The sequence below is a fragment of the Condylostylus longicornis genome, unplaced genomic scaffold, assembly GCF_029603195.1.
Source record: "Condylostylus longicornis isolate FDR11 unplaced genomic scaffold, ASM2960319v2 ptg000022l, whole genome shotgun sequence".
Lineage (NCBI taxonomy): Eukaryota > Metazoa > Arthropoda > Insecta > Diptera > Dolichopodidae > Condylostylus > Condylostylus longicornis.
The window spans coordinates 6,055,653-6,080,575 of NW_026577991.1; the positions used below are offsets into that span (position 1 = coordinate 6,055,653).

General features: G+C 26.0%; 1 protein-coding gene across 3 annotated transcripts in view; it reads left to right on the forward strand.

Annotated features, from left to right (window-relative positions):
- Positions 1-24,118, forward strand: part of LOC129606779 (collagen alpha-1(I) chain-like) — a 58,488-nt gene extending 34,370 nt beyond the window's left edge. For 2 of the 3 annotated variants that reach the window (XM_055517326.1, XM_055517325.1), the window contains exons 3-8: positions 18,804-18,924; positions 19,585-20,544; positions 20,603-20,884; positions 20,951-20,968; positions 21,063-21,101; positions 21,312-24,118. In XM_055517326.1, the coding sequence (XP_055373301.1) occupies positions 18,804-18,924; positions 19,585-20,544; positions 20,603-20,884; positions 20,951-20,968; positions 21,063-21,101; positions 21,312-23,236 (3,345 nt within the window). In that variant the 3' untranslated portion in view covers positions 23,237-24,118. The remainder of the gene's footprint in view (positions 1-18,803; positions 18,925-19,584; positions 20,545-20,602; positions 20,885-20,950; positions 20,969-21,062; positions 21,102-21,311) is intronic. The other variant, XM_055517327.1, reaches the window with a different exon arrangement.
- The last annotated feature ends 805 nt before the right edge of the window (positions 24,119-24,923 follow it).

The window sequence follows — 24,923 nt, forward strand, 5'->3', positions numbered from 1 at the left end:
TTATTTTTACAATCTCTAATGACAATTAATAATCTTTTATTTCATGCTTATTAAAATTGATAATTATGATTAATTTGAGTTCAATAAATTAAAATTTTTCAACTCCAAATTGTAAATTCCAAGAATTCTAAATGAATTCATAATCTGAGTTTTGAACTTTTATTAAACCATAAATATTTTAAAGAACGAGACTAAAACTAATGAAGGAATTAATTACTTTTGCAAATCGTTACTAAATTCACAAATTTTATAAAATCAAAATATTTTGCATATAATATCCAATACACAATGTTAATTCTTTTGTGATAATTCACCAGAAAGTGATATTTACTTTCGAAATCGAAAAATTTTGTTAAAAATTAAAAGTTTTTGACTTTATCTCTTAATATTTATGACGCATTGTTTAAACGCGCTTAAAATAAGGCAGTATGTGTATACTTTTTAATTCAATCATGGCTTGCGTGGAATTGGAAATTAAAACTGAAGCGCGGTTACCGCACGACGATTTTGGGAAGTTTATTATAAAGTTTGGGAAGTAAATTATGAAAATCGCTTGCCGCATGCCAATTTAATTTACAACACTAAATTCATTTTAAAATTTCCTTTTAAATTTATTTCACCGTTGACAATTTGACGTTTCTCTTATATTTAAAGTGTTTCTTCCTGTTATGTTTCTTTTTATTTCTCACGTCATTTCTATAATATCATGTTATGTGTCATCTAAAATAATTTGTTGTGTCATCTATTACTAATTAAAAATTTTCTTTATCGAAATTTTTAAACATCGTTTTTGGTAGACAATTTTATTGAAAAAATTCAAAAATTTAAATTAATTTATAAATTTTATCGTTCAGGATATTAATTAAGTTTAATTTCCTAATAATTTTCTTATCAACATCTTAAAAATCTATTATAATAATGAAAGTAGTCTCCGTAAGCGTTTATGTACATATTAATGAAAGCGAACTAAAAAAAGAAAAAAAAAAACAAATTTACTACATAATTTCTCATAAACGGAAATTATTCCATCATCAGACATTTTTATAAGCTCTCTTTTTTTTTTGCTGATATTTTCATATCTCCTTTTATGAATCAATGATGAGCCATACTTACACATACCTTTGGTCATTTTTAACGAATACTAAAATGAAAAGAAAATAAATTTATTTTTATTGTTTACCATTATAATTTTTCGGTCATTATTTTTTTGGGAAAGATTTATTATTCATGTCAATATAGTAAAAATATTTCTCAAAAAAAAAAAATTTTTATAATACTAAAATATGTGAAGGAATTGATCTTTATAGTTCAGTATCCAAAAAATCTGAGGTGACCTCAGCAAATAATCGACCGCATTGCTAAAATGTTGCATAAAATTATGAAAATTTCCCCAAGTTGATCAAACCGTTTCATTCTGAAAGTAAACTCAGATAATAAATTTTGTTGCAAATCAGTTCAGCCGGCTTGACAAACATACAAACAGAAATCTTTCAAAAAATGGTTTATTTACGCTTTCCCTGCTGAAGTGCGTTTACATCGGAAATTCGACATGTGAAATTTGATGCCGTCACATCACCTCTCTTATTATATGCGATGCAGTCGATAAAAATCTTATGAAATTTTTATGTATGGACAAGAAAATCTCTCTACATAATAAAAAAATGTTTAAGAATATAAAATTTCTTTAATTCTGATTTATTAGCCAAAATATTGTAATAATAAATGAGATTTAGTTATCATCGTTAAAAAAATATGCCTACCTTTTTTATCTACCTTTAAATGTATGTAAAATATTTGACGACAGGCATATTTTCATACGACACATAAATTTTTAAAATTTAATTCACCACAATAAAAAAAAAATGTTTATGACTCAATGACTATACACATGAGACGGAAGGGAGAAATAAATGAGACAAAAACATATGAGACTAGAGGGAAATAATAAAGAAATTATTCATTTTTTCATCACAATTCCGAAAAAAAATAAAACGAGAAAGAAAAAAACGAGATGAAAAAGACATGAAATATGGATCAACTAACCTAACCTATACCACTGACATAATTTTGATTATTCCATAAAATATACTTATGGTGATTTATTTACCAAATTGGAATTCTTTTTAGTGTAAGTACATTAAAAAATTATTAAAAATTTTAAAATATAAAATTTTTGTTTATTTTTATTGTTCCTTTCTTTTGGTTTTGTAATAAATAAACGTGCTTAAATGCTTACATATTTTTTGCATTTTAAATCTTAATTAGCCCAAAACAGTAGTGAACAAAAAATTGCATGTATACAATCCAGAGCGTCATTTGAACACAATTTTTAAAGGTCATGGATTCCAATAAGTACACATTGGTGCTAGCGTCATTAATGAATTTTTTTTTGTATTTTACACATAAATTGCATTTGCGAAAACTAGTTGAAACTAAAAAATGACTGATTTTAATGTAGAAAAGGAAAACAGGTATTCTAACTAACATTTTGAAGAGAAATCTTATACTTAAATAAAAGAGGCGTTTACATTCAATGAAAATTGCAATTATTTAAAAAAAAAAAAGTTAAAAAATTAAGGGAAATAAATAGAGTTAAGAAATGAACAGGTTACAAGAAATGAATGGAAATAAAAAATTTTGATGTTGTCAAATTACTGAAGGATGTATGCGAATTAAATTATTTAAATGAATATAGTCAAATATAAGTAAATTGCATTGAATTGCAATTTTTAATTCTCTTTTATTAATTTTACTGTTTGTTGAACATTAGCTGTTTTTCATTTTTTCAAATTTTTGTTCAAGTTTTTTAATTAAATAATCCAAAAATATAAAAAATTTTAATATAAATATCAAAAATAGCTGTTAATGCTTATTCAATGAATGCAAATTATTCAGTTTTGTTCGTTTACCTACAAATATTTTCGATTGTATCTCGAAAATTCAACAATAAAAGTGTTACAACTTTCCTATACCGGAATCACTTAAAAGATTATTAATCGAAATTTTTAATGTTAATTAAATGCAAAATATAAAATTTAAATAACAATAGAAATTTATTTAGAAAAACAAAACAAAAAATATTTTCATTTCCTTTACTTTGTTAAAAAAAAAACAAATAAAAATGTCATGCAATAATTTTTATGTCATAAAGTGTGAAAAACGTTGACGTTGTTCCAATTTTTTTTTGTTTTTTTCCAATATAATTCGAAATGGGGTAACACGTTGTCTACCATGAAAGTGCCGTTCGTTGTTTTGTAATAATTTTTTTGTTGTTATTAATATTGTTTTTTTTTTTAAACGTTTTGTCCTTTATGTTACCACCGGCTTCCTTTAATAATAATTTTATGAGTTTTAAAGACCATCGGGTATTGTTTTTGTTTTTTGCCATCTTAAAATGTTACTAATATTTAATGATCCTTATGAGATTTAATGGATTTTTTGATTTTCTCAAATTATGCATATGCGAAATATGTTAATTTGTTAATATTACTTGTGTTTCGTTTTATGGTATGGAATATTTGAGAGTAGTTGGGGATATTTTGCAAGTGGAATCTTGTTTTGTATAAATGAAAATCTTATTGAATTGGACTCAAAAGCTAATCTTATAAATTTAAATATTAAGACATTTGACATTTGTTATCAATATAATTAATGTATATGTATGTTTTTCCAAAAGTATTAATACAAAGCCATCTGTAGGAAAAAATATGTACAATTAAACTCCTCTCAACTTAATTTATGAAACGTTGATCACAGTTTGTGTAGCTGTGTAATCATGCATGTAGATTAGCGCTGCTTTAGTTAACAATGTTACACACTTGATTGAGGTGATTTAGGAGTATATAACTCCTAAAATTCAAGAGTACAATATTCTGTAAAATGGAACACAAACATTGTTCACCTCAATTTCTTTCACGGGTATTTGATGATTGGAAATCGTTGTTTGTTACTTTTCAATTGAATTTTATTTTTGTTGTTTTCTTGTTGATTGGGTGGATAGAGTGGTAAGTAAATTTTTTTTTCATCTGGTCGCGCTTTATTTGTTTTGTTTTTCTTTTAGCATTCTTTTTTCATTATTGTGGTTGGTTTGGTATTTAAAAGTCGCGTCATAAAATTGAGAAAAGAAAAAAAAATCGAAAGAAGAGGATGAAAAGAAAAGGAAAACAAAAAAAAAGAAATACCATGTAAAAATTGTTAAAAAAAAGATAAGAAGAGAGAGAAAAAAAAAGTGAGCAAAAAAATACAAATTAAATCAAAAAAATTTAAAAGTATAAAAATTCAATAGAAATCAAAAGTTGTCTGACGACCTTGAAACCATGCGTACATTATTAAAGCTACATAAAAAAAATGTAGTGTAGTGAAGTTATATAGAATAGGATGGAAGATTGGAAGCTGATGAAGCATTAGTAAGTAGCAGACCATTGACAGATATGTGAGAGGGAATGAGAGAAAAGAAAGAAATGTGGAATATAAAAAGAAGAGCAATAAGTAAGGAAAAAAATATGCAAATTTTTTTATTTTGCGGTAATCAAATAAATATGTTGGTTAAAAGGTTTAAAACGGTAATTATGTAGCTATATGTATACATTTTGTATTTAGAGAATCGATATGCATACGTACAGTATAATAAAAAAATCGATAGGAATAAGTGTTTCCAATTTGATCATAGGTATTGATGACACTTTGAAGTAGAAATAGATTTATTAAATGTATATACATATTTACATATACGTATGTACTTATAATATGTACTAATGTACTTATGTATGTACTTATAATATGTACGTATAATATGTACCTAAATATTTTGTTTCAGATGACATTTGCATGGTAATTTGCTTACATAAATGCTGTAATATGAATTGACAAATATAGCAAGGAGTTGACATTTTGTGTTCCAAATAAATATAAAAAGTACGCCAAACTACCCGCTCTCTTTTGTTAAGTTAATCCAATTATAAAGTTTTGTATATACATCCGACGATTATGAGTTTAGACTGTTACATGTTATATACTTTGTGACCCTTACGTTATACGTTATGCTCGTAGTTACGTTGGAGTGTTATTTGCATAAATCAATTAGGAGCAAATAGAATATGGAATAAATATTTGATTATAAATTAAAAACTTCAACAATTTTGAAATATGTAGATTTGAAAAATGATAAAGAGAGCAGAGCAGGACCGAAATATAATCTAAAACTATGAATATAAAGAATGAGTAATCGGATAGTCCGAATAAAATTTCTTAAATAATTTATTAAAATATTTGAATAAAATCAGTAATTTGTTGCCTATACATATATTTTAGGTGTGGAAGTTTTAAATAGGGTATCTAAAAAACAAAAAAGAGGAAAACAAAAACAAAAAGGGAATGCTTTTAAATTTAATCATGGACTTTGTTTAAGCGTAAAAACTGGGTTTTTTTTTTCTACTTTGGTTTTTCTTTTTTTCGAAAATCTCGATGATCAAGCAATTAATTTCGACTTTAATCAAATTAACAATAAATTTATGTAAATTAAAAAGAAGTAGGTTGTTGTTCATAATAAGTGGTGTAATTTATTTTTGGAGCAAAAAAAAAAAAAGGATAATGACTAATTTTTAATGTTTGGGTAACATGAAAAAAGGATATAATAATTATAAAAGCAGAGGGTTTCAATGAAGGTGATAATAAAGAGATTGTTGAAATACAAAAAAAAATTATAGGTACCTACTACAATTAAATTGTGTTGATCTACTTTTGGTTTTTGTTTTAGCAGTGAAAATTTATGTAATTATAAGGCTTAGTAAACGCCATTTTTGCATACTGAAATCATAAAAATAAAAAAAAAAGAAGAAAATTACAGTGGATTTTTTTTAAATTTTTAAAATTGGTTTCACTTTTTGCTTTAAATTTGAAAGGAGAACTTTAAAATTTGTAATTAAATTCAGATTTGATTGTATAGCAAATTTATTACTATGTATTTAATTATTAAGGTCACAAGAGACTGTGCATTATGTATGTATGTATATATGACAGAAAAAACCTTGGATTCCGAATTTAGTATTTGTTGAATTGGTGATTTAAATGCAAGAATTTATAATTTCATAGTTACTGTTTGCATATATAACGACAAAATTTACTAAACCGAAATTAGTGAAAGAAGTTTGTGTAAACAACGGTTGAAATCAAACTTGGCCTGACAGCAAATACCAGAAATTATTCTGTTCTTTAAGAATTACTAGTTACTAGAAATTATTCTGTTATTTAATAATTTACTGTCAGGTTATTTAAAGGTAAAATTTGCGACATTTAAATTTTTGCGGAAGTTTTGAGCAGTCATCTGCAGATTTTTATTTTGGTTATTATTTTCGTAGCAAGTTTGAAATAATATCAGTCTGATGTCTAAACAGTCATCAAACTTTATTGTAGACTTAATTTTAGATTTGGTCTGATATGTGTAAACAGTGCCTTAAGTTTTAAAATCAGAATTTTAAAGAATTTTGAATTCATTTTAAAAATCAAATTATTCGGTACCCATTTTCTCCTCACTTGCAGTGTACTTGTACCTCAAATATATATAAGAAATGAAGAATATTTTATTGAAATTAATAATAATTTTATTCAAAAAGTTTTCAATAAAAATTTTGATTTAAGTTGGTTTAGTATGAAATTTTAAAATTGATTTTGAAAATATTACATAATTTCGGAAGATATTAAAAAATATTTTATGTTGAAATTATTTTGAAAATATTTTTTTTTTTACATAAATTAATTGATAATTTATGTTCATATGTAGATATTTTGTTATTAAAATTAAATTGTTAAAATTAAATTCAAAATTCTGGTTCTAATTTGATTTTATCTACATATGTACATATAATCTTCTTCATTTATTTATTTATTTGACTTTGAAATTAAAAATTTTGTACAAATTGCTTCATTTATAGAACAGGTTACTAAAATTTTATATACAAATTTTTTAATTTAATTCATTGAAAATTTAATTGGTTTATTCACTTTTTATTATATTTTAGGGAAATACAAATTTTTTAAATAATTCCTGAAAATAATGGCAAAATTTGAAATGATGGAAGTGGAATTACTTTTAAATAATATATTCAATAATGTTTCATGATAATTGCTAGCTATTAATGTTCAGAATGGTTTTCATGGTTTGATTTATACGAATTACCAAAAGATTATCGATTTCAATATTAAAATTTACAATATTTTTAGTTCGAAATTGATTGAAGATGTATACGTTACACTCCATTTTTCGCAATTCTTTCAAAATGACGATATCATGTACTGTTCAAGAAATAATTGTTTGCATTCTGTTGAAGGACTTATAATACTGTCAACGTAGTGCTAAGAATATTGTGTGTCTAGGAGTTCTAATGACACCGATTCATGCAAATGAAATATTTGTGGACCAGGAAGGATTAGTTATTCGCATTTATTCTGGTAGATGAATTCGCTTCTCTAAAAGAAAAACCAAATTTCAAGCCTTTGATTTTTAAATAATAGGTTAGATTGTTACTTATGCATAACAGAATTTTCAAGCAAAACCACCATTCTATTTGCCATTCTTTTCGCCCAACTAATCTTTATTTTCAATTCGTAGTTGTATTCAATTTTGCAGTTTGTGCTGGTGTTCCATTTAGTTGAGAATATACCATTAAAAAAAATCATAAATTTTCTGTTTTTCCTTATTAAACTTTCAAAACTATTGGTAGAACCTTTAAATATGTATATATTTGGTAGAGATTTTAAGTGGGTGCTAAAATTTTCAAAATTTATAAAATTTAACTAAGCGAATTGTTTCAATTTTAATTGATTTAATGATACAAAATCAAATATTTTTAAAAGTATATGTACAGAATATATAAAACAATCAATTCTATTGAAATTAACCTTATTAAAAGGATTTACAACCCACATCTTTTTTTTTTAAATGAATATTAAATTTTCATTTTATCCAACTATAAATTATTTCTAACTGTACATATATTTTCGTACTTACTTACTTAATATGCATATGTAGATGTTACCGACTCATGCATAAAATTACCATTTTAAATTTCAGTAGTCCAAAAATTTATATTCATGATATGCAAAACTATTTTAATAATTACACATCCATGGCAAATTATTAATGAAAACAAAAACCGTAATAATAAGAAAAAAAGAAAATTTATTTTCAATAATTTTATTTAATTGGTGCGTTTAAACTTGTGATTCATAAATATATACAGCAATTTTTTTTTTTTTTTTGGTTTTAATAGATTGAAACAAATGAAATAAAATATAGCAACAAAAACATAAGTTTTGTACGTGACAATTATTGAAAATAAATTTTTTCTATTTAGTATTTTAAACTTGATTTTGTTACCACACCACACAATATGTGTGCAATTACGCTTGAAAAATTGACAATTGGTTTAAGTCAAAATTCGCTGAAAGAAGAAAATTGCAGTTACGGTTCTCACTTTCCTGTCATTTTGATTATGGTTCTCATGTTGGTGTCAATGAAGTAACGGTTTTCATTTTAGTGTCAATACAGTTAACCGTTGTTGTTTTTAGTGTCACGGCTCAATATTTTAATTTTGCTATATTTTCATTGGATTCTATTATAGTCGTGTAATTGAATTATTGGCTTACAGGTACTATACGTGACAGAGGTTATTTTTGGCCGATAACTAAAATGTCATATTTCTTCTCCGAAATTAATTCACACTTTAAATTTTCTTATTATAAGAATCGGATTTTCATTGAGAAAATTAAGATAAATTGTGAATTAGTAAAATAGAAAAAATTTGAAAATGACAAATGTAATTTTTGACAAATTATTGGTATGTCATATTTGATGTCCGGATTTCGTTATTATCTACAAAACTCTTGATTAATTAAGAATATTTCATAAAGGTAAATAGTAGATTCGATTGGTTTTTGGAAACCTGTGTATAGAATAGTCAAATTAATTTACAAATTTTCCGATACTATTCCAGATTCCACTCAGATTAATTTAACAAAATGTAATTTTTATTAAATTCCTTAAATATTAAAAGCTTCAATATTGAAAATTTTAATTTTTTGATTTAATTGATTTTTTTTAATAAATTTCTGTACGAAATAATTATTTCAGTAATCAGTTGTTTTTTTTTTTTTATGTTACATAACAAATTGTTAGAGCATCTTTTTTTAAATTTTTAATATCATATGTCACTATACCATACTAAATTTATAGTTCAAGGTGGTTTTCTATACAATAATATTAATGTATATATAGATATTTTAATTTTTAATTGATTGAAAATTAATTGTATTAGAATAGCAAATCATTTTATAATTTTGGTTTTTTTTTTGGGGTTTTTTGACAAAAAATTTTGGAAGTTGATCTCTTAGTTAAAATTAATGATTTGGTTTTTATTTTTTTTTTCTGGTCTAATACGCCCTTCGTAATTAAATCGATCGTATTATAATAACGGTTTTAAAAATATCATAATTATATTATACATGCAAGTAAGAAGAGAAACATAATATAATAATTGAGTTGTTGAAAAAAATGTCACGATAAATTAATTTATAAAAATTCCAATTTTTTGAATACCTTAAGTATGGTTGAACGCACCTATCTATAATCGATTATGTAAATGTATACAATATTCATAAAATCGATTAAATACAAAGTAATAGAAAATATATATTTTTTTAATAAATGCAAGAATTCTCATTTCTAAAATAATAATTTTGTCACACAATAGATATTATAAAGGATTCCATTCACTTTTTGTTTAAAGAAAAATAATTAATAAAGCGGATCTAAGCATTTTTGAAAAATTAGATTTTGAATTTTTAACTTCATTTTAAGCTTTTAAATTTTTTTAATTTTTGTCATTTTATACACAAATTAGTTAAATTTCTGGTTTTATTCAAAGAATACTTCTCTAATACGAAATTTGTTAACAAATTATTCACATTGTTTTACAAATAATTAAATTACTTGTTGCAAGGTACTTCAACAAAAACCATAATGTATTGAGAGAGGATCATAAAACAGATCGTGGAAAAAAAAATTGCTTTTTGATTGAAATCTTGTGATTTTTATTAAATTTTCGCTTAGTTAAAGTTATTTATGAAAATTTATTTTATTAATCTTTCCTTGTCCGTCTCCTTCTCTCTCACTTCCACTACAAGAAATAATTAACATTTTTTCTTGATTTAAGATTAAAATTGAGTGATTAAGAAAAAAAGTGGTAATCTGAACAAAAGCCAAGCCTATAAATGGTTTAAAACAATACCTTTGTTTTAAATTTTTTTCTTAATTTTTTTTTTTAAATTCATGAAGTCATAAATTATGAAGGGATAAATTGTTGTTTAATTTGGGTTTATGTTATTTGTTATGTGTTGTGTTATGTATATATTGTGGTTTAACAGGTGAATTATGATTTTCGGGTAGGTAGATTAAGTTTTGTTTAATAAGTTAATTAAATTGAATTTTTTTTTTTATGATAACAACTTTTATGGGTTTTAGGAATACATAATATTCGATTTATAGTAGAATTTATCTACTTTTTGGAGTTAAATTTATTTAATAAATTATTTTAAAGAACTTGTTTTAAAGAGTATATTTGATTCACTAAAATGTTAGAGGTGTTTTTTTTTTATTTTGATTCAGTATAAAAACCTTTTTTCTTTTCTAGTAAATACCATAAAACGCATTCGTAAATTCTACTGTCCTATTAAGAAAAACATCATTATAGTTTGATTGAAGATTTTAAAAATTCACTCAATAAAGTCCGCAGTTTCTCTAAATTAAGTCGCAATGACAAACTAGAATATTTAATTTTTGAATTCTATGATATAGATTAAGGTGGTTCTCTTTTAATTTAATATTTTTTACATAAATACTTTTAATTTAATTTTTTTAGTTTATTATGCATACATATATGAACCTAGCCTACTATTGAATAATAAATCTTATCATTTAATTAATTTAAACGCCGATTTTAGTAGAATAATATTTTGAATTTAATATCATCACTTAACAGTTTATGCATGCAATAAATAATTCCTTGAATTCTAAATTAATTCTAAGAAAATTTTTAAAATAAGTTTAATATGCATTAAGTTCGGTAATGAAGTTATCAATTTTTAATATTTTATTTTTTAAAATACATACATATGTAAGTAGATTTACATTATAATAATCGATTACAATTTAGTTATCAATCCTTTGTGAATCGATTTATTTCGATACTATTAAACTGCAATAATTTTATGACATATTTTTAAACTGATCGGTAAAATATATTAATTTTATGTCTGCAGAAATTTAAATTGAATTTTGTATTGAAATTGAATTTAAAGAACTATCAGTTTGATTTCTCTCTAAGGAGTACCTATGTTCCGAATTTTTACGTTTTTCGTATAAATATGATGATAGTAAGATTAAAAAAAAACAGATACATATATTATTTCAAATGAAATTTGATTAGAAATAAGCCAGAAATTGCAATATTAATAAATTTATTTAGTTCCCTTCTCATTATGCCATCTATAATCGCGTGTTTCCATTTAATGCACTCATGCGATATAATAAGCAAACACACATTCTTTGGCCTCCTATATAATAATCTTAATTTAATATTATAATGAATTAATGAAAATCTTGAAAGAAGAAAATATGATTGACATTTTATTTTGATAGGTAATTATTGATAAAACAGAATGAATGCTAAACAAACATATAAAAAAAAAAAATCATAATGATTTGGAATGCTGATTGACAACAAAAAAAAAACTGTTAATTTTTCTCTTATATTTTAGGTTAAGTTTATAAGATGTCAAATGCATGAATATTTTATTTTTTTTCAATACAAATATATAAAATTAACTAATCAAAATTCATAAATCACAAAAAATGTAAAAAAATAGAAAAGAGTTTTTCGAATTGCATTCTAGTTGGGTGTCAAATCTGTTAAATTATAACACTTATATGCATTGGTAAAGTTTTCATTATAATGTTATACGATGCGGTAATAGAATTACTAATTTTATAACTAGTTTTCTTTAAACATTTTTTTTAAAAAAGAGATAAAAAAACAAAATGTGTTTGTGACACAATAATTTAATTATATGAAAATGAATTGATGTGCAGGCGTACCGGATACACTGAACTTTGAGAATATTATGTCAGTGTATGTATGTAAAAATGTTATACTGTAAGTTATATGTGCATATATGAAGTTTTAATATGAAGAAAATATTTTTACTATCTTATGGTCCATATTTATTTCACTTTATAATGTTAAAAATAAATAACTTTTAAAAGCTCTTGTTTTTGTTGTATCAATCTATATAGAGAGTTTTTTACACTGATTAGGAAATAATGTTATTTAGATTTGGATTTATGAACTTAAATAATATGCATTTATGGGAAAATTTTGTATATAAATAAAAATGAAATTTGATGATTTTACATGATGGTATATAAAACAAAAACACACCATAATTTGATAAGGGATTTTATAGTGTAAGATGAGGTATTGAAACTGGTTTGTGTGAACAATAGAAATTTCAGATGACATTAGTTTAATTAAGCTTTCTTTTTATTTTCCCAAAAATTAACTGAGAATAATTGTTACACTCGTATCGTATTTCAAGAACCAATCTGTCAAAAATAATGAATTTCAGTTGTTGAAGAAAACTTTAACCACGATATAATATAGAGTATTGGGAGCTTATGAATTCTCAATACACTCAGCTTTAGAAAGACTATGAAAAAAATTTACATTTTGCAGAAATTTGTTAATAAAAGCAAGTAAATTACGAGATACTGTAACATGAGAAAGAAAAAACCTCCACTATCCAAATGTCAATTAAATGCCAGTTGCGGAGATGCTTTTCGATGCCATCTCTATTTGAGGAGAAATCAAAATATCTGACATAATTCTCTTTTTGTTAATTTATATTTAATGCTGCGTGACTGTTTTGTTCCAACGAAACTTAATATTTGTTGATTATTGGAGTTATTGGAGTAGTATGCCTCCAGTTGATTCTAGACCTTTTTAACTTTGGATTATTTTTTCTCCCTTAATTTCTCTTTCCTATTGTTGTGAAACCTTAAATAAATACTTAAAATAATTTAATTATTCAAATTGCATTTAAGCTAGGTACTTATTTTTACAAATTAATTTTCGTAAATTCTTTGTTGGAGGACTTAGACTATATTTAAAACAACTTCCTCTTTCTGCATTTCGTTTTTCGGTGTACATATCTTCAAATATATCATTTGTATATCCTCATTTGATGGTTGATGTTTGTTTGATTTTCAAAAGATTTTTATTTTAGAAAGTAATTCTTCTTATAATAATTCCACAAGTAGTCACGCATTATCTAGCTTACAGCATTTTCTTTGTTCAAATACTTTTAATTTCAATTCTTTATTAGAAGTTTAAATTAACTAAATTAACCTTGTAAAGTGACATATGTATGTATGTACATATCATATTTATAAATATTTCAGTAAATTATTATAATTGTTATATAAAAAAAAAATTAAAATAATAAAGTTAAACAAGTTATTAAAACAAACCGTAATAACTGGTTTAAGTTCAAAAAGAAAAAAACCTCTGAAAAACTTTTATACAAACCTCTACTTATTTTATTTTCATTAATTACAATTATGTCCGCTATAAAATGTCAGTGGTGCTCACAATATTCAATTCAAAAATATCTACAATAAAAGATTCACAATATAGTTATTATCAAATTATAGGTTATAAATTTACAATTCTATTAATCGAGAAAAGAAAAATAAATAAATTAATTAAAATTTTCAAATATACCACAAAAATATAATCACGTTTAAATATATATATGCATACATATGAATGTAGATGGCACTTAATTTTGAAAAAATAACTTTAAGGTTCTTAAAACTCAATAGATTTCGTTTTTCTTTTTTACTTATTTCCGTAATTTTGAGTTCGTAATGGTTATAATAACCCTCATCATTAGATTTAAGAAGAAAAATATAAAATATAATTAATGAATTTTTAATAATATTTTATAGCTTACAACACCTTTATTACAATATTTCCGATATAGGTACATAGATGTAATATAGAAACGCACACTTACTTGATCACTTACACAAACATTGTGAGTTAAAAAAATTGAAATTTCTATTTATTTAATGTGTGTGTTTGATAATTATTTGGTAGGGTATTATAAATTTAGATTTTAGTTTTGAATTTCCTCGAATGTAGATAATTTAAATAAATATTTCATATTGAATGCGCTATTAATTATAAGGCAGAAATGAGGAATGCAGTCTAATTTTCCCTTGAACATAACCTGGGCATTAAGTAAGATACACTAAGTTTTACTACAACATTGAATGAATCAGTGAAAATATGAATTTGTAATAAAATAAAAAATTGTCAAATTTGACTTAAACAGTTATTGCTTCTAACAACACAATTAATATAGTACATAAAAATAAATTCACAATAGATTGAATTATGAAAAATTCTTAATTACATTTTCTCTAGATGACTGGAAATCAATTTCATACATGTTTGTATTTTTATGTGTGGTTGCGTTTTTTTATCAGTATGCACATGAGCCCACCAACATGCGTCGCTCGATTAAACTTGTGCTTTATATTAATTATCTTGACATTGTAATTTATCAAAAAAGAAAGAAAAACAAACGTTTTTTTTGTTGATTTTAATTTTTGCTTTTGAATTTTTAATTTAAAAAAGAAAACAAATAGAATTAGCCAGACAATAAAATAACTAATTTAACTTTGATTTTTTTTTTTGAAATTTTTTACCTTTAAAAATCAAAAATTCACATTGATTTCTTGAACGTCAGACAAATATGACATTAGTATAAAAATGCGACTTTGGCAAAAGCAACCAAAGAAATGAGAATTTTAATACTGTCATACGTTTTTGTTTTGTTTTGCATTTGATATACAAAAAAATAAAAAACAAAAATAGCAATCGTAAAATAATTTTTCGCAACATTTGCCATAAAAACATTTGACATCTTTTATCTATACTTAGTATTGTCATTTTTTTTCTTATTATTTTATAAATAAAAATTTATAGTTTTTCAAAAAAAAAAATTCAAATGTATATAAAAAGAAGAATAATAATATTTTAAATAGTAAAAAAGAAATAAAAATAACACTTAGTGTTTCCCACACCTTAACCTTGTTAAATTAATATTACTAAAGAAAAAAAAATTTACAAAAAAATACTTTTGCATAGAAAATCTATTGACTTATTGATATGTCAAAAAAAAAGAGAAAAAACAGCACAAAAAATAAACAGTTAAGTATCGTGGAAGTGAAGACTTTTTTAAGGAGAGTAACAATCTTAGAACTTAAATATTTTTGCCGTAAAGTGACTACATTACAAGCGAAATTTAAATTAGTTACAAAAACAATACTCATACACAAATATAATGAAATTATTTTAAGATCTATAATAATAAAATCATGAAAACAAAAGTCACAAAAAATTAAAACAATTTATTTACCGTAAGCTTTTAAGGTTATATTCGGTTTGCAGTAATTGGAATATAATATTGCTGCTTAAAACTTTATAATTATACTTATTGTGAATGGTATAAAATTTTGACAGTGAGAATTTTTATGACAATGGTGGAGAAAACACTTTATGATTTTGTTTCTTTATTTCTAATTTTTGATACATAAACTTCTAAAACTGAATATATGCAAAGATATGATACCCCTCAGCAAATTGGTAAATATGGTTTGCTTTGTGGAAGAATATACTTAATTAAGAAATGAGAATTATCAATAAATTGTAAAAGAGAAGAGCGGTATTTTTTGTTCAATAGTAAATTATTATTTGCTCTATTGTGAATGAGAAAAGGCATATGATTTTAGATGTTTGTTTTTGCACGTAAGTTTTAAATATTGCAGGACGACATGTATACATGTACAGTATTATTGCGTGTAGCGAAAGTATTGATAACACACTTAAGTTTTTCTATTCTATACTAGTTCCTTATTACTAACGTGATCAACTTTTAATTCCGTATTATTAAAATAATTTTTGCATGGTAACATGTACGTTTAGGCACTATACTTTCAAGATTATAAATTTCTTTTTTAGTAGCGAGTGAATTTAAAAACTTTTTGTTTATTTTATAATTGTTATGCTAAATTAGTGATCGTATACAAATTTGATTTAGAAATATTTATTTTTAAATATCTGCCCAAAACCATTATATAAATTATAGTGTATAATGATTAAACGAAAAATTATACAAGAGAAAAAAAAAATTAAAACAAAACAAAAATATTTGATTTTCAAATTTTTCATCTCTATAGAATATTGATTAGTATAACAGTGTTTTCAAAAATCAGGCAATAAATTCTACTTTCACATGAAGACTTTAAAAAATGAATTATAGGATGAAGTACAATAATAACGTTAATATACTTATTCAATTAAAGCAAATAAAAAACTGCTTTTCTTATATATATATACATATACCACTTTGTATAACACTCTTATCACTTTCGTTTAAATAAAAGTGAGGTGTTGTTGCTCAAATTTGACCCGACAAATGCCAATGAACAATATGAAATGGACAGTGTAATAATGTCAAATTATTGATATTTTCTATAGATTCTTGATTAATAAGTTTTAATTTCAGTATAACAGAATTGATTTAAAGAAAAGAACACACACTATTTTACATTGTACAATTGATCAAAGTTTGAGGAGTTGTATTTTAATAAAATTGTTTTACTATTATTTTAAGAAAGAAGATTCAATTACATTGTTATACTGTTTAAAAGACTGTATAACATTTGTGTGTATATAAAGAAACTTTGAAAAGCAATAAAGTCATTTTAAATAATAATAATAATAAAAGTTCTTTAAGAAAATCGCTATGTCATTGATGATGTTCATAATATGACACTAAATGAATTTCAAGTATCTACTCGTACCATTCTACTTTTGGTAATTTAAAATTGTGTGTGTATATGGTAAATAAGAATTCTTTGTAGTTCCATTTTAGATTATAAAACTATGTGTAGAAAGAATTGAGTATGTACCGTTTATTTTGTTTGTTTTCTCTCTTTTGTATAAAATTTTATCTTATTAGAATAAATATTATGTATAATAATTGTTAAGAAAATTTTAATAGGATATCTTTGTACTTATACTTTTGGTTCTTTAGCATTTTAAGCTTTAATATAAGAGTTATTATGCTATTTTAATAATATAATAATAATTCATATTATACACATACATATGTACATATTTCAAACACTTTTTTAAAAAGAATTTAAACTAGGAACAGAAAAAAATACTTTGACCTTTGTATTATTATACTATTTAGTACAGTGACATTTTATCCGCGATTTTAGTTTTTGTATTTTGATATAAAGACATCGCATGAATTTTCGCTTTAATAAAACGAAATAACAAAAATATTTAAATTCTAATTAAGTTATGCGTTTCGATTTTTTTTTTTGTTTTTTACAAATTTTTATTAAAAATTTCAATTTTATTTCCGTGATTTGCAAAAATTATTCAGTTATACATTAATATTGTTAGATTAAAATATGCAGTGAGCGTTAAACATCCAAAGAATATGTCAAAAACAAATTCGCTTTTATCAAGTTTATGATTACCTATGTCATATGTATTTCAAATACAAACACATAACATACACGCAAATAGACAGCATAGATATTGAAAAGAAAAATGATAAAAACATAATTCTCATAGCCTTCAGCAAAAAATTTAAATAAAAAAAAAAAGGTTGGTTTTCTATCAGACAAAATGCTGATAATAAAAAATTCGAGAATAAATTAAATTTTATATAATATTTTATGATATGAAAAATATTTGGAAAAGTGAAAGTATATTGCAATGGTAAAATAATTATGTTTGAATTTCTGTCGCATGTACATTGTGTATACTGATGAATATAATATAATAAAATATGATAAATGTCAATAAAACTGTGTCAAACAGAAATGATGGTCACACTTATTTTTAATTTTTAAAATAACTGTTTTAAATTGTTCTGTATTTTTGTTGTTTTATTTTTAATTAACGAAAAAAATTAAATACTGTTTCTGTATTTTTTGAGTACAGTTTTATGAGTATGTCAAACCTAATTAATTTTTACTTGCAAAAGTTTGGATGAATATTAAGAGTTTTGAAAGAATATTAATTTGAAAATCCTGGTATCCGTGCCAAATTCAAGTTATGAGAATTTTGCAAGAGAATTTGGTGCATCAAATCCAATAATATTTTGTTGATACGTTAGAAAAATAATTGCATTACACTGCATGTCAACATTTTAATTGTATTTTGTGAGAAACAATATTTATTCGATACTTCAAAAAACATATTTTTATAATGACAAGCGCGTGACAAATTAATTTAAAAAGAAAAACTCACTTATAATTTTTGTATTTTTTATGATTTTTTCCAAAAACAACATTGTTCTGTTGCCACTGTTTTATTCTTACGACTAAATTTATTGCCACTGAACATTTCATACCATATTAAGCTAAACAAAAATTTAAGCGAAATAAAAAGAATATAATAAAATTGTCCTGCTGTGTAGACAAACCTTGTCTTAATTAAACTACTATAATCAATTAATTTGTACCATAGACATAAATAATAAATAGTTGGTATTATTAAACAAACAAACGAAAAAGAAAATTTCGAAAATTTTTTAAACTATTCAATAATCCCTCTGATATATTTTATTAATTTTTAATTTTATAATTTTTTAAATTGCAGACGATTCTGTCAATACTGAATGTTCCATCACTGATTGCATTAGACGTTAATAATCATGAGTTATTATATCGGATTAATGATGTAAACCAACAACAATATCATGCTTCAAATTTTCGAACAAGTAAGTATTACAAAATTTTTTATTGTGTTTAAGTGATTTAGTCTTTTCTTTTTTTATTTTTATTTTTTTAGATAGATTAAAATAATTTTTTTATCCAAAATCTTAATAGAAGTCGTTTGTTTTTATTCGTTTACCATAAAATGATAGGTTAGGTTAAAGACTGATTAAATGTTAAAAAGATTTTTCAATTATTGACAAGTATGACGTGCACAGTTCATAAATCTTAGATTGTGTGTCATATTTTAACCTTGCAGTTATGATTGTAATTAATTAGATATGAATGCTTCTTGAATTAAATGATAAAAATAAATGAGAATTAAATAGAAAAAAATTTTCTAGATTCAAAAATTTAAATTTAATGCATAATTCACTTTAAATAATTTATTGAGGGCTAAAGAAACATCAAATATTCTTTATGTAACAATCTAGCTAAAACGTAATTTTTATCGATTCCATATCGATACTTTGAATTGAGGTGGTGCCGTTTTATGTTAAAATACTTTTAGGCGGGACAAAACGTTAACTTATACTTTCATTACTTTAAAACTTTCTTTTATTCCATACATAATCTATTGTTAGTGTTATATCGCGTTTCTTAATTCTATGTTAATTCTATGGTACCATACCATTTAAATTATCAATTTTTGATTGTCATTACAGGCGAATACCGTTATGGTTATGATATTGGTGAAACTGGAAATTTTCATCATGAAACCCGTGGTCCAGACGGTGTTACATACGGTTGTCATGGTCATATTGATCCAAATAATAAATTAGTTGTAACACATTATGTAGCAGATTCACATGGTTTTCGAACAATAACATCACAACAACCAGTTGAAGTTTTCCCACCATCTGGTGATACATCATTGCAAACACTTGAAGAAAGGGCACAGCAACGTGGCGAGCTTAGAGAATGGAAAGATTTAACAGAAACTTACTTTCCAATTGGATGTGGTAATTATGAAGGTGGCGTTCGACCAGATATACCTGTAATTAAAACTGCAAGCGGTGGATTTGAAAATCAATTTAATGTCGGACCAGTAAGTGGTTCAGGTCAATTAATTGTTGGCGGAGCTTTTAAACCTGGAAGCGGCTCAGGTACCGGTCAAAGAATATCTGGTGGTTTCGGTGGAAGTATCTCGGGTGGAGGTGGAGGCGGAGGTGGCAAATTCAATGCACATGGTTCAAGTAATTTAGGTGGTGCGAATGGACCTGATGGACCAAATGGACCCGGTGGGCCTAATGGACCTGGTGGACCAAATGGACCAGGTGGACCGAATGGGCCAAGCGGACCGAATGGACCTGGAGGCCCTCCTGGTCCTAGAGGACCTGGAGGTCCTGTTGGGCATGGTTTAGGCTCTCCAACTAACGCCGTAGGAAATCGAGTAAGACCAGGAAGTGGAGATGGAGCCGGAGGTGGAGATAGAGGTGGAAAATATCAGCCCGGAAGTGGAGGTGGAGTTGGTGCAGGTGGAGCCTATAAACCAGGTTCAGGAGGTGGTGTAGGAGGTGGTGGAAGATATGTTCCTGGATCAGGCGGAGGAGTTGGAGGTGGTGCAGGTAGTGGTCCTTATAGAACTGGATCTAGAGGTGGCAGCGGATATAACGGAGATAATGGTATAAGAATTCCATACTTAAGGATTGCGATTTAAAAAACCTATTTTTATTATTGCAGGTGGCCAATATGTACCCGATAATGCAGGAAATTATGTCCATATTGATAATCCTTACGATCACACAGAAGGACCAGATGGAGCCAATGGCCCTGGAGCGGATCCTTATGCTCACGTAGGTGGACCAGGGGGCCCTAGTGGCGGTTATGGAGGAGGTGGTGGATTTGGAGGTGTCGGCTCGGGAGGTGGTTTCGGACCAGGAGGACCAGGAGGCCCAGGTGGACCAGGAGGTCCTGGAGGACCAGGAGGACCTCCCGGACCTCCAGGACCAGGGGGACCTAAAGGTTTGATAACGATTTTAATTTTTTGTTTTTATGAAACATAAAAATGTTTTTTTTTTCAAATATTAGGCCCAGGAGGCCCGCCAGGTATAATATTGAACAAGAAAAATATATTAAAAATTATAAGACATAATTCGGTAAGGTTAGGATTTTAAATATAATTAATATATTTTTTTACTAGGACCACCAGGCCCGCCAGGACCGCCAGGAAATTTCCCAGGTATAGAAAATTATGTTATATTATATTTATTCATTTTTTCAGAAAAAAAATAACCTATTTCTTTTCATATTTTCATTGTAAATATATTAACACATTACATGAATTTTAACACATTCATCATTATGTAACAATTTTATTCATTGTATAAACAACATCCAGAAAATCAAGTAAGTTTCGAAATTCCTAAACCATTTCCATGTATTTATGAAGGATTTCCACCGAGTGTCCCGAGTCCTGGAACACCAGGCAATAGGGGACCACCAGGACCTCAATCACCAGGAACGCCCGGAAATAGAGGTCCACCAGGGCCACCAGCCCCAGGAACACCAGGAAACAGAGGACCACCATCATTAGGACAACCAGGAAAACCTGGAACACCAGGATCTGGTTCCCCTGGAACACCTGGATTAGGTGCACCTGGTGCACCGGGTAGTGGCGGAAGACCAGCACCAGGGGCTCCGGGTGCGCCTGGAGCACCAGGAGCTCCAGGTACGCCTGGAACACCAGGATCTCCAGGAAATCCTCCCATTTACGGAAGTAATTTAAATCCACCAATATTCCCCGAAACCTTATCAAACCGACAAACAGAAGGCTATTTGCCGCCATATCCTTCTAAAAACTCCTATCCAGACAGACCAGACCAATTAGGTATTCCATCCCCTGGTTATTATCCTATTCCTGAACCACCTTTTAATTCTAATCTTCCTAAGCCAGGTACACCAGGCACAACAATAGGTATACAACCGTCTAATAATAATAATCGTCCCAATTATCCTTCACCAATATCATCATTATCTTCACCATCAGAAGTTAGCCAATCTCATAATATTCCAAGTAATTGTAAAGATTCAAATCAATGCAATTATGGTCCACAAATTTCATCACAGCAACATCAACAAAGTTCCCGTCCAAATCCAGGAATTTCAATTAATGTCGAGCATCAGTCAACTGGGCCAACTTTCAAACCTGTATCAATTGGTTCTACTTCAGCAACTATACCAACCGGTGGCAACTCTGGTATTAATGTCGACTTATCACATAAAAATCCAAATTTAAACCCGGATTCCGAAAGCAATATAAATATTCCATCTTTAAGTCAAACAAGTGCTAGTCAATTTCCTAATACACAAATCAATATTAATGGAAAACCTCAACAACCGACACTAAAACCACAACCAGTTACAATACCGCAACCATTACCAAAACCGCAACCTACTCCAAGACCACAACCTACTCCAAGACCACAACCTACTCCAAGACCACAAACACCTCAGCAGACTCAACAACAAACTTCTACCGGCGTTAATATTGGTCTAACACCATCTCAAAAACCATCATTCCCTGCTCCACAAGTACCATCAATCCCTACATCCCAAATTCATACCCAAATTCCTAATAATTGTCCTTGTGCACATCAGCAAGCATCATCTCCTGCATTTTCTTCTTCAACAACCGATTTTAGTGCAGGTAGTGGAATTTTCAATTCTGGCGGTAGTATAAATGGAGGTAATTTAAATTTTAATGGCCAAATTTTAGGACAAAGTATATTTTCAACAATGTTACCATCAAATAATCAACAAATACCAGTATTTCCACCAAAAGATGGCCATCAAGCAAGTTATTCAGTCAATAATTTACCACCAGGTGCTGTTATTGCTTTTATGCCAGTCATATTCTTCCCTTATAGTTCAGATTGTAATATTAATGGTACAAACAATGCTGAACAACCACAAGCAACAGCACAATTTTCATCAGAATATTTACAAAAATTGAATTTATTACCAGTTATACCAGCACCTGGAGTTCCAGTTAAACAAAGTGGTTCAAGACAATGTCAATGTCCATGTCCATGTAGTCAATTCGAAGGAAAAACTTTTATTAATGGTGCTGAATCTAGTTATGATTTATTACCAGATTCAAATCGTAGACCAAGAAGTCCTGAAGAGGAAAATACGAATAATGATAGTAATAGCAGCATTAGTGATAACTCTTCCGAGGAAGTAAAAGTAAATAAAAGTGAAAATGAAAAGAAAATAAATGATGAGGAAGATAAAATCGAAGTTACAACTGAAAAAATTGAAAGTATTGAAAAATTATCAGAAGTTATAGGATTAACAACAGAAAAACCAGAATAGTTTTTAATATAAAGAAAATGAATGATATTTGAAAAAATATTATTTTGATTTATTTATAAATGTAATGTAGTTTTATGTTTAATATTATTTAAAATTAAATTTTGATTTACATTCTTTTTTTACCTTTAAAACAGGCTCCAATTTTTGAATGTCTAATAATGTATGTAGGCAAAAATTATTAAAGAATATTAGGTTTGTTCAATAGTTCTACTGTGGTATTTGTTTTAAAAACATTTGATGATTAATTGTCATTTATTGTAACCGTTAAAAAGTATTGCCATTTATTTACAAAATTTATAATTAAAGAATGTAATTCAATTTTAAAAATAAATAATTAATTTCTTCCTCATTTTTTTCTACTAATCATTTTGCATATAAAATTAGAAATTAACTCATAGTTTATTTATTATACGACATGGAAAATAGATATTTTACATTACAAAAAAAAAAAACGATAAACTTTGACATTAAATAATTGTGATTGAATTCATCTCGTATACGTTATTTTATGTAAAAAAAAAAAAAATTAAAAAAATTAAAAAAAAAAGAGAAGAAACTTTTGTAAGAAATTGATTGAAATTAATTTTTAGGCTAAAATGGCAGGAACAAAATAGAATCAAAAGAAATCATTGCATTTTTTTTTTGAGAAAGTGTGTAGACACTATTATGAATTCATTAAATTAATTTGAGGTTATATGATGCTTGAAGCACTACAATAAATACATGATAAAAGTACAACACAAAAACTACAAATCGTAACGTTTGATTTGTTCTAATACTCACCAAAATTTTGCTAATTTAGTATTTGCCTGCATGCATGACAAATACTTATTTGAGCGATTAATGACACAAAGCTTATTTATTTAATATTTCAAATGTCATTTAACCTCAATTTATGTTATAAAATAATTTGATTATTTTTTTTATAGTTATTAGAAATAAATTTTTTTTTTGAAAGAAAATCTTTATTTGTTTTTTATATTTAAATTTAAAAAAAAAAATTTTTTTTCATTTCAAATTTCAAATATTTCAAAAAAATTAAAAAATATTTTCTTTTGTGATCTTTAATTTAAATTGAAATTAAAATTGTCAATAAAAAAAAAAAATGTTATAAATAAGAAAGAGAAAAATATATTTGTAATAAAAAGAGAAAAATAAATATTTTCAAGAAAACATTTATGAAAATTAATTAAAATACTTTTTATTTTGTATATGCTTGCGTTTTGAAAGGTGTTTGATTTTTGGAAGTTCTGCAAGATCAATATTTCATTAAAGCCGTAAAATTAAGCAAAAGCTAAAACCGACAGTTTCAGTCAAACTTAGAAAATGATATTCCAATAAAATCACTAAATCTTACGAACATCCTGACGCCCAATAAAATAAGGAGCAGTAAGCCTCATTTCGATACATTACTTTACATGTTAATAATTATTGGAGAAATTTATAGGATTAAATTACAACAAATTAAAAAAAAAATAAATCTTTTAATTGAAAATAACAATAAGAATCATTCCTGTATATTTTCTTGAATAGATAATTCTGTCTTGTTCCTGGATTGATTACCAAACTAATTTGCATAAATAATTTCAATAGTACCTGAATTTGAGCTGGGCAAATAAGCCTGCTACTCTTTCACATCAAAGCTCTTTAAAATTGACGTTGACGATTACTGATGTAGAAAATTTTA